Raw genomic sequence first — 12,161 nt, 5'->3', positions numbered from 1 at the left:
GTTACGTCGTTGATTCAGATGGTTAGGTTAATAGCTTGTTTAGAGAACCTTTTCATGATATGCTCATTTTTTGGGACAGGCATTTTGGGTTTTCATGAGCTGTATGCCATAATCATCAGTATTAAAACAATTAAAGACCTGAAATATTTCAGTTGGTGTGCAATGAATCTGAAATATATGAAAGTTTCATTTTTATCATTATATTATGGAAAATAATGACCTTTATCACAATATGCTAATTTTTTTAGAAGGACCTGTATATCGCGCATTCCTAGCTGCAGGTGTAAGAGACGTTGTGTGTTCAGGTTCAATAAAGTTGAAATGTCTTTAAAACCCCACACCTTATTGTCCTCAACTTTGTGAGAAACATCTTTTAGATGAGGAGTGTTGAACACAAGTAAAAAAATCCAGTGGTGATGGTTTTATTTCTTTATAAACACAAATAGTGCTGATCTGAGGCTGTGTGTTAAAAGTGTATTAAAGTTCTTTAATACACTAAATACCTGAATAAACTTCATGAGAAACATGCTTTAAAAGGAATTAAAGTAAGGAAAACTAGATGAAATGTTGCTTTGTGGCACACTAGTGCATGCACACACACAGTATAGTGTCCCCCCACATTTCAGATGCTTCTGACACCCATGAGCAGAGGGAACAGAGGAAAGGATCCTGGCGAGCAGAGGGAGCTTTTTATTTTTCAACCAGCAGGCGCAATATTAGAGTCAGGGGGTGGCCAATAGTGGCCGTGGCCACCATAAGATTAGTCTTCGGCCACCTCAACAGCCACCCCAATCATTGAAGGAAACCTGTTTTTAATTGTTTTAAGTAATATAAAAAGTAGAAAGCATAGTTTCCTCAAATGATAGGAGTGGCCAGTTTTTATACATGCACATGCACACACACACATACGTTGATGTCCATCTTGAATTTTTAAGTGGCAACCCAATTGTAGAATGGGGACTTTTCTTAGTCCTAGATGAAGTCACACACCAAAATGGAAGTCAGCATGTTGCTTGTTTTTCGTTATCCAGCTCACAAGGACGAAGCGTATTTCCAGTTCCCCACTTCGCTTCGCTACAGGAGACAATAAGGCAAATCCCAGTGGACAATTGCATAACAATTCTTTTTCAGCACCTTCAACAAAGCCATGAAAATGCCCATTTCTCCAGCAGATCCTGTAAATCTGACAAGACAGGGCACAAGCAAAAATACCATTTTAAAGTTGTTTCATAACAGTGAAGTCAATGTAGCTCAGGTTTGTTTGGATGTTGAAAATAATTTTATGGTGCTTTTTTTATTTATATTTTATTGCCCCTTTTACTCAGTGAAGCAAAGGCAGTGCAGCTGAAGTGTTCATGGTTCTGTGTGCCACACACAAACTTTATCCTCCCTTCCTGATAACTGTCAGGGTCTGCCAGGTCCGTCAGCAAATAAAAATGTGCAGCCCAGATTTTTGTGACCACGCCGACAAAAAATATGTGATGATAAAACTACTAATCCAAAGGTGGTACCAAACACCCAACTGACAAAACACGAAATAAACCACAAGCAGAGGAAGAAAAACTGTGATAATATATGATGTCATTCACATAAGGGTAATTTATAGCTCTAAACAACAACAAAAAAATACCTACGTCAAATTCTTCAAAAATCTTGTCTTTGCTCAGCCTTTAGTTCTGTGATTGTTTTACAAGTCATTGGATCCAATTGGCATTTTTTCAGTCTGTTTATATTTCAACACTTGTCCTAATAAGACTACAATCTGGCAAGTGCTCCTTCTGCTGTTGTTTCTTAATATTGCACATACAAGACATAGATGCAGGCAAGATATTTGATTATGAATCATTTGTCATGAGTTTAGGAAAAGGCTTGGTCTCCTTAACGCTGATTAGAAAAGATTAGATTTACATTTTGAGGTACAGTGTCCAACTATTGCATATCTGAAATGGAAATAATGATTCAGGATTCTTTATAATAGACAATAATAAATCATCACATCTGCTGGCTCTTTGTTTGTAATGGTAGTTTCCAATGATCCGTTTTCTATATTTCTAATCTCTAAGCTGCTATCATTTGTTCTCGCTTCCATTTAGAAATCCTGATGATGAAATTTCTGCACCTCAGGTAAATTAGCTGCATCACATCAATCAGCAGCAATTGTTACACTCCAGCAGCATTCTATAGGTATTAAAACACAGAGATCTTGAAAAGGTACACACACCATCTAAACACATACAGAGAAAATGATCAGATAAATTGAAAACCCTCGCCTGATGATTATAATCATCTGAAACAACCGTCTTGGGAAAAACATTAAAAACAACCGATAAACAGTAGAAGTAATAATGTTTATTTTGTTCAGTGACATAGTGAAAACATAAAACCATTCCCTATTCATTCTGCCTCATAAAATGCAGGATGTGTTAGACCTATCAAAGCCCTGAAGGTCAGTTTCTGTCAATACTGAGCAAGAGACAGTGAAACTGATCACTATATGGTTTACTGGATGTTTCATCATCAGTAGCGTTTTCAACGACACACTAGTCTAAAGCTTCTCCAGCCACATTTCCCTTATGACTTAAAAAATACTGAACTACCCCAGTTTAATCGAAAAAAAAATTCAGGCCAGAGAATGGATTAAAAAAAGTTAAACTACCTAATAATGAGTTGATGTTGTAAAATTAATAAGGCCTTTTCTCAGTCAGAGCTGACCTTTCCCAGTGCTCCCATTGACACTGAATTTTTTTAATAACCTAAGAGGCAGTTTCATGGGAAGTTATGTGGCTGGAATAATTCCTTATTCTTTATTTATCCAGAGAAAACACTGAATTTCGTATTGTCTTTTGCCCTGGGTTCATACTATGAGTTATGACAGTATGTTGCTGGGATGCAAGTGTTGGTGAGGGAGTCTCCACAATGTCTTGCAGAAAATCTCAATTTCCCTGCTTGAGTTGAGTCATAGAAGGTTGCAGTTTTGTTCCTTGAATTTTAAACATGTTCTAAACATTTGTATTACAAATTCTCTCAAAAAAGCCACAGAGCCCTAAACTATTCTCAAACCTTTCTCAATTTTGTTGGCTTTACTTACAGCCTGTCTGATGAGTGCCAGAGCTGTACTTGGACTCCTGCACAGATCCAGATCTGCCTGTTTTCATCTTAAAAGTCTAATGAACTCTATTAGTATCAAAAATGTGGGTGGAATAGGTGAAGCGCCCACACCTGCCTCCACCCTCATTTTCTCCACTCTGGGCCCTTGAGCAAGGCCTTTAACCCTCACCACCAGCTCTCCCTGGCACCCTAGATAACTTAACTGGAGTTAGTAGGAAATATTATATAGCTCCAGTTTTAGCTTCTCTCCATTGGCTCCCTGTCAAATCAAGAATATAATTCAAAATCTTACTTCTAACCTACAAAGCTCTCAACAACCTAGCTCCATCTTATATTACAGATCTTATTGTTCCATATTTTCCTAACAAAGCACTTCACTGTCAGACTGCAGGTTTACTCGTGGTCCCTAGAGTTTTCAAAAGCAGAAAGGGAGGAAGATCTTTCAGTTATCAGGCTCCTCTCTTGTGGAACCAACTTCCAGTTTCTGTCCGTGAGGCTGACACATTGTCCAGTTATAAGACTGGGTTTAAGACTTTCCTTTTTTGATAAATCCTATAGTTAGGGTTGGCTTGTTATGCTGCTATAGACTTAGACTACTAGAGGACAAAGTGACCTCAGGTCCTTAAATGAATTGTTAAAACTGAATAGTTTTCATTTGATACTATTTCTATCTTAACATGTGATTCTTGACCTGCCATTGTGTATCTGTTCCTCCTTCCCGTTCCTCTCAAACCCAGCTGGTTGAAGCAGATGGACGCTTGTCCTGAGCCTGGTTCTGCTAAAGGTTTCTTCCTCATGAGGGAGTTTTTCCTTTCCACTGTCGCCTTCATGCTTGCTCAAGATGAGAGTTCTGTGATGGAGTTAAACTCAAAACAGTCTGCTCCTCAGATAGATAATGTTAAATTATTATTTTATATATGAATGTTTCTGTTCAGTGCCCTGAGACGACTTCTGTTGTGACTTGGCACTATATTGAATTTAATTGAATAAATAGCAGCTCTCTGCTCCACAGAGGGCTGTGGTAGCTCGGTGGTCTGTGGTTGTCAGGAAGGACACTCGGCGTAAAAACAATCACCAAGTCTTCGTGCGACTTAGTTCACTGTGGTGACCACTGAAGAAGGGAGAAGCCGAAAGAAGAAGAAGACTGAACTCTATTAGTATCCTGATTCATGCTCAATAATCTAGAAAGAAAAATCAGTAACACTTTATTTGAAGGGGTGTGCACATGACACTGTCATAAACATGAACGAGTCTTTATGAATGTTCATGACTGTTGTCACTAAGTGTCATTCAGTAAATTATGACACATTTAATGCAAAGCTGACTGTTTAAAATGTGAAGTTGTCATAACAAAGACATTTTAAACAATGTCAACTTTGCATTAAAGGCGTCATAATTTACCGAATGACTTAATGACAACAGTCATGAACATTCATAAAGACTCGTTCATGTTTATGACAGTGTCATGTCAGTCTTATGCGCACCCCTTCAAATAAAGTGTTAACGAAAAATCTAACAAAAATTAAGTCAGGTCCTCTGGGCAGTTTCTTTTTTGTTGAGACGTTCCAAGGTAGCTTCAAAGTAGGCTGAGGTGGGTTTGATGGGTGGTGAGCAGCAAAATAATGTGCATGGCCAAGAACACAGTTTTGACAGCCATGCAAATTAAAATAAGCAGTCATTTTTCTGAAATAGGCAGCACAAAACACAGCAGCCTGGTTCTCCCATCACAAATACTCTGTATTCCATGATTCTGCAACTGAATGTTGGCTCTTGTCTCAATTTTATCAAGTTTGAGCCACCAGCTAGGCTCTAAACAGCTGCAGAGTAAGATACAACCGTTAGTTCTGAATTGCAATTTTTTAGAAAGCTTGTTAGTTTATTTTGTCAAATCAATTCAACCTTTACTTAGACAGATAAACCACACTGAGCCTCGAAGACTTATTTACAAGTGAGACTTGTTTAGATAGACAAAAAACTTTAACTTATCACCAGTGTTTTTACCAAAGAAAAAATAAACTTGATAACTAACAGTAAGCACTTACATGAAGAAGAAAACAACAACCTCACACAAGAATGTAGTGGACTAGGCCCATGTCAAAAACTAAGTCTAAGGTCAAAAATCTTGACCTTAAGAACCTTGTGGGACAGGAACTGTCATTTCATTGATTTGAATCCAGAAATACAGGTTCACCCATCCTGAGACTTTCTCTCTTGAAGATTCAAGTGAAAAGAACACTCTCTGTTTTATTATCATTACTATTTTACAAATGTTGATAATCAAAGTGTCTTAGTTCAAACCATTTTAGATGTTGCAGTGAACTAATCAATTTTATTAACTGTGTAATGATTTTTTCTCACGCAAAGTTAGAACTCATGTCAAAGCTGTTACAGAGTAATTATGCCTTTTCTGATTTCTGCTTTTGAATGAGCAAGTGTAAGTTGGTCCAAGGTTGGAGTCAAACGCAAAACAAGTTGTTGGCATGTTTTTAGAATCCTCTCAGACATAAATATAGAGGTTTTTGGCACCTGTTTCTGAAACGCGCCAAAACAAAACTCTCTCTGTCTGTGAGAACATTTCTGATCTTTCCATAACAATTCTTGCTGTCTTCTAACCTCTTACGTCACAAAACACACCCCGTCTGGTCGGTTCTGACCAATGGTAATACTCCCAAAAGTGGACCGGAAAACAGCTCTTTAAAATGTCAGTACTTCCTGGTCTACTCAGTTCTGGTAGAGTTCTGGTAGAGTTCTGGTGGAAGTTCTGCTCGAGTTCTGTAAACAGTTCAGTTCTGTTAGGAGTTCTGGGATGGTGCTGGAACAGTTCTGGGACAGTTCTGTTCAGTTCTGTGAGAGACGGGATGATCCTGACATGACAACAGAGCTCTTCCGAGGTTCATGGGATTATAACATTTTCCACTGAGGTGAGCTTGTGTCGGACAGTCTCGCCGCTACTCCGGAGGAGTAACAGCATCCTACGGAGACGCTGAAGGGTGCGTTAAACGGAATCTCGCCTGAGACATCTCCAGGTAAAAGAGTCGATTCCACCACCGAAGTGTACCGTAAGAAAAGCTGAAGAAAGCCCAGAGAGTGCCGTTCTGTTAACACACTCCCTCAAACCCCATCTTTTACTCTTCTCTAAACTTCTTTCCCATCTTTAAACTTTCTATCAAGTAGATATACTTCCAGATATTTAGAAATGTCTGTGTAAAATGCTCATCCACATCCGTGTGGGAAAAAGATCATAATTGTACAGTTTTCATAAATGTCTGTGGTGAAGCAACGGAAAAATCATGGCCGTATGATTTTTCCTGATTGATTGCTTATGTTGTTATTTTCATAATTTGCCAAATTAATGTAAATGTTTGATGTTAAATTTTGATTCTGTAAATAAATGACCGCATTCATTTTGATGGGTCAAAGATAAATGACGTCTCACGTTTGCATTTCCTTAAATTCAATGCACGTTTTATTCAGTCCAGAAAAATGAGGAATCCGTGTTAAATGATGAATATATCCGAGCATCTGTTCATCTACGCAATTTTTTAGAAAGCTTGTTAGTTTATTTTGTCAAATCAATTCAACCTTTACTTAGACAGATAAACCACACTGAGCCTCGAAGACTTATTTACAAGTGAGACTTGTTTAGATAGACAAAAAACTTTAACTTATCACCAGTGTTTTTACCAAAGAAAAAATAAACTTGATAACTAACAGTAAGTACTTACATGAAGAAGAAAACAACAACCTCACACAAGAACAAAGATGGGTATTTCAAGAACATTTCAATCTTAAAAAGAACTAGTTGTTAAAGAAACTGCACTCTGGTGTCCCACCTGAACATGATGCGTTCTCTTTTGTCAATTTTGTAGCTGTAAGAATGCCATCAACCTCAAAAAGTCCGTTCATAAAATACAGTCCTTGCTTCCCCATTGCAGAAAGGCCCTCACAGGTACAGAGGAACTATATGTGTCAGAGTTCACAAGGCTATTTATTTTAGTGTGCATCTGTGTGTGAGGACGTGCTGCCATATTTGTCACCATCCACAGCTGAGACTGAAACAGAACATCATCGCGGTCCTGAGACATTCAGTGTATGCCGTCAACAAGCACGTTCAGTTGTGGCACGAGCAGAGTCTTCCTGACAACACACTGTCCTGCTGACAGGGAATCCATCAAACACGAGTAAACACTGGGATCCATCGGTAACTAGTGCACAGCTTCATGCACACTATTACTCAGACCTGTAGCATAGCTCATAAAGCAGGCAAGGATAGGAGAGAGAAAAAAGGAGGAAAGGGCACAGCTTTTAAAAAGAAAAGATGAGAAAGATAAAACACTTTGCCCATGTCGTTAGTTTAAGAAGCACACGTGAAAAATGAAAAAAAAAACTACTGGTAAACAGCCAAAAACTGTCTCTGAAGCGCTTGACAAACATACAAAGATAACTTCCTCTAAGGCCACCTCATAACAGCAGGACAGGAAACTATGCATAAACAGAGGAACAGATGAAGGGTGATGGTAGGGAGAGGTAACACAAAGGTAAGAGGTAAAGGACAGGTCATTACTGACAGGAGAACAGTTGGTAACGCCCCTGGCAAATGCTGTGCTGTCAAACACCACTGCCAAACATAAAGCTACAAAGGTCATGGTGGAGTACATTCATGCAAGGATAACATTTACCTCTGTACGTGCACCCTTCCACTCTGTAGGTTGGATTATCACTCACTCTTGACAACTTTGTGATGTATTGGCCAAGTTTTGGCTTGCTGGGCATCCAAATGAGATTTATTTAAATTTTTCTCAGAGGGTGAAAGAAAAGACGAAGGGAAGTGTGGGTCAGTCAGAAAGTGCCTCTGCTCCAGTGCATTTGTTCTGTTTAGTGAGCAAGATTAATTATCTCATGAAGGGCTGCAATGCCCTCAATCACTTTCTTCGTGCTCTCTTCTCCTCCTTCATTCCACCTAGCGTAGAAACTCTGAAGAATCCCCCCCTCCATCATGGAATAAGGCATTTTAAGTTTGGCTGTGAGACATAAATGTTCAGGGAATGTGTTGTGAGTGAAGATGGGAGCTTTGTGTGTGTGTGTGTTCAAGTGCTGCCCCTACCATTATTCAAGGAGGGAGCCCTGGTCTGTCAACAGAACCCAACGCCCCGCCTACCAAATTCCCCACCCAGCAGCTCCACCACTTCCGGCAGGGAACGGAGATTAGCAGCTCAGACTCCAAATAGCAAGCAACACAAACGTATTGCTCCAATACCTCTCTCGTCAACAACTGCCAGTACTAATGTAGTGCTACACTAACCAACCTCCGCCCCACCACAACCATGTGCAACACAAACGTAGCGCTTCTCTCAATAACCCCCTGGTTGTCAACAAAACCCTCAAAGAGATGATCATCCTCTCAAGGCGAGTAATCTAGGGGAAACACTACATTGTTTTACATTATTTATCAAAGCACTTGTATTTATGCTTGACTGGTTTTCACAGACAAGCTTCGAGCTGCTTAACTGCTGAGTTGAGCATTATAGATAAATAGAATTCAAACACATAAACCTCGTGTACACTCCTATCATCTCCTTACCGTGCAGAGGTCTTTATACTGCATCTTCTGGAACTTGGTGTCGGCGTTCCCGGCGCACAGCTCTACATATCCCAGCACAACTTGAAACACCGTATTATGGATGGCCTGTGTGAAGTGCATATGCAGCTGATCCATAGCAGTCTGACGAAAGAGTAAAAACAAACTGTTATGAAAACCATAGCATCAAGATGCCACTCAGTTTGAGTCAAGCCTGTAAATAGAACTTCATGAAAACGCAAACTGCACACTTTATGTTTTGAAACAGCCTCAGACATTTTGCACAGGAAAAATGACCCTGCATCCTCCTCACATTTGTTTTTTGCAGTCTAAAACAAAATCTGGAGCAACCTCTGGTGTAGGCTATTCTTGGGGTTGGGACTGTTTGTCAGTTTATTTGATTATTGAAAAAAAAAAAAAAAAACAGTACGCAAAATGGGCTTTTGAGTAAAGTAAGACTACATGCTAACATTATGAAAGTAGCATTCCTTAAAGGATTGCATATTGCCGCTGTCGTTTAAAAAAACGGATAAACTGCTGATCAGGTGTCAAGTCAAGTCAAGTCACATTTATTTTTATAGCACATTTAAAACAGTAACTGTTATCAAAGTGCCTACCAAAAAAGATCACAGCATCAAATATTAATAACAAGATATTACAGCAACATGAATAAAAGCATAAAAACAATTAAATATAATGAGAAACAATGAAATACTAAATCAAATCACACTGCGTTAAATGTCAGGGAGTAAAAGCAAAATGGATGAACACAATAATCAACAATGAAATACCAAATGAGATCGCACTGTGTTAAATGCCAATGAGTACAGATGTGTTTTGAGGAGAGATTTAAAAGCAGAGACTGAGGTGGCCTGTTGAATGTTGATGGGCAGATTGTTCCAGAGTTTAGGGCCAATGACTGAAAATGCCCGATCTCCTCTGAGCTTTAGCCTGGTTTTTGGTACGGCCAAAAGCAGCTGGTCTGATGAGCTCAAGGCCCGAGAAGGAGTATAAGGATGAAGGAGGTCGGAGAGGTATGAGGGTGCAAGGACATTAAGACACTTAAATGTCAGCAGAAGAATTTTAAAATCAACTCTGACACGCACAGGAAGCCAGTGAAGGGAGGACAGAACTGGAATAATGTGCTCAAAGCTGCGAGTTCCTGTTAGTTAGTGAGTTCCTGGGCGGCTGTGGCTGAGTGGTTAGAGCAGTCGTCCTCCAATGCAAGAGTTGGGGGTTCGAATCCACCAGCAGTCACATGTCGAAGTGTCCCTGGGCAAGACACTGAACGCCTCATAGCCTCTGATGTGTGTCCCATCAGTGTATGAATGTGATAAAGCTCTGATTAGTCTCTTTAGAATGATTTGTTCAATTAGCTTTGTAGAGATCTAGTAGAGAGCTGTATGAATGGGTAAATGAGGCACAGATTGTTGTTTAAAGCACTTTGAGTATCTTGAAATAAGATAGAAAGGCGCTATACAAGTACAGTCCATTTACCATTTAGTAGCCAAGTTGCAGCAGGTGTAGACTTCTACAAATTTATTAGAGCTTTGGAGAACAGACAGACCCACAGAGAGTATATCGCAAGTACAGAACTTATTCATGCATTGAACTAACTGATTTCTGACCTGCTCTGGCTTCCAGAAACTAAATTATTGGTTTTATAGAAACTCATCAAAGGCCCTTCCCCTTCAACTCAGCTCAGCGTAGCCAACCAAACCCGTCCAAGTCCAGTGAGAAAAAGGAAAACATTTCAAGGTTTCTTATGGGGGGAGGGATCATCATTTTACAGTGCAAAGCATCAAATACCATACCATTCAGATCGCAATAACAGAGTTGCCACCTTGAATACAGTAGTCCCTCGCTACTCCGCGGTTCGTTTATCACGGACTCACTATCGCGGTTTTTCAAATTAAGATTAGACATGACACACAATTGGCTGATTGATGGATGAGCCGCATGTTTGGCATGGAATTTTTTTTTTAAAACAAATTATTTTAAATTATTTAACACCTGCTTCACCTTTGTGCTACTCATACTGCAGGATAAACTTCCTGCTGTAGCTAATCAGCTGTTCTCCATGCGGAGCATAGAAGTGGGCGTGGCCATGAAGGTGTGTACTTGCAGGTGGCTGAGAGCAGCGGAGGCAGAGAGCTGAAATCATGACATGCTGTGCTCTTCTAGAGCGTTTAGGGTTTAGAAACATTGTTTAGAATATTGCAAGAGTTTGGGAAGGGTTTAAAATGCCTTACACACACACACACACACACACACACACACACACACACATATATATACTAAAATAAACTACTACTTACAACTTGTTGTCATGATCAGCAGACCCCACTGGACCCCATCTGCTCACTTCCCTGCCCCTTCATGACATGACATGTTTTCTGCCCCTCTCCTTCATGTTTTGTTTATCCTTCAGCTCCTGTTAGTGCTCACATCTGCTCCTGTCAGTTAACAGTTCACCACACCCCCTCAGCCTATCACAGCAATCAGCCCTGATTCCACTCACCTGTTCAGCTCATCTGGTTCACCTGCTCTGCACCCTTTATAAACTCCATTCTCCCTCTCCACCGGTGCCGAATTATTACACCACTCATGGACCCTGATAGTGAAGCCTTCAATCATAGTATCTTGTATCCTTGCCTTGTCTTGTATCCTGTTTTTGGACTTCTCACCTTGCCTACCCCTCTTAGATTTGCCTGCATATCTGACCTCGGTAACGACCTCCTCTTCTGCCTATGACCACGACTCACGGATCACACTTTTGGATTACCCTTGTACCACTGACTCCCTGTGTTTGACCCCCGCTTTGCCCTTTGGACCACAAACATGCATTGCCCCATTGTTCACACATTAAAGGCCTCCTTTTGCAGCTGCTTTCCCACCAGTTCATCTCTTTAAAATCTGACAGGTGGCTCTCACCCCACTTGCCTGCAAAGACCTGTTACTGAAATTGGATCCGGAGACTCCAGTAGCATAATAAATAAAAACTATTCTTGTTTTTGCACTCCTGTGTCTGGCTATTTTGAATCCAAAACCTTGGTTAGTGACAGAATAATTTGGCCAAAAAATGGGTTCTAAGCCAGACCAGGAGTGGCTCTCAGGGGCCGAGAGCTTCCTAACACGTCTGGACACTCAGTTACAGATTGTTAAAACTATGCTCTGTGCCAGGTTTTGCCTACCCACCCCAGTGGCTTTTTATAGCTTGTCGCCTGCTGCAGCTCTGAACCCATCGCCTGCTGCACACGCCACGCTCTCCACACCGTCTGCTGCAGAGCCCCTGGTCTCCACGTCGCCTGCTGCAGATCCACTGCCATCTACGTCGCCTGCTGCAGATCCACAGTCATCCACGTCGCGTGCTGCAGATCCACTGCCATCCACGTCGCCTGCTGCAGATCCACAGTCATCCACGTCGCCTACTGCAGATCCACAGTCATCCACGTCGCCTGCTGCAGATCCACAG

At 40.6% G+C, this 12,161-nt stretch overlaps 1 protein-coding gene across 1 annotated transcript in view; it reads right to left on the bottom strand.

The window, feature by feature from the left end:
- Positions 1 to 12,161, bottom strand: part of vps50 (VPS50 EARP/GARPII complex subunit) — a 154,239-nt gene that overhangs the window by 69,016 nt on the left and 73,062 nt on the right. Inside the window, exon 11 of the mRNA XM_037693617.1 lies at positions 8,690 to 8,830. Within this exon, the coding sequence (XP_037549545.1) occupies positions 8,690 to 8,830 (141 nt within the window). The remainder of the gene's footprint in view (positions 1 to 8,689; positions 8,831 to 12,161) is intronic.

This window comes from Nematolebias whitei, chromosome 19 (assembly GCF_014905685.2).
Source record: "Nematolebias whitei isolate Nwh7 chromosome 19, NemWhi1, whole genome shotgun sequence".
NCBI classification, from domain to species: domain Eukaryota; kingdom Metazoa; phylum Chordata; class Actinopteri; order Cyprinodontiformes; family Rivulidae; genus Nematolebias; species Nematolebias whitei.
This window is presented reverse-complemented; position numbering and strand designations above follow the sequence as displayed.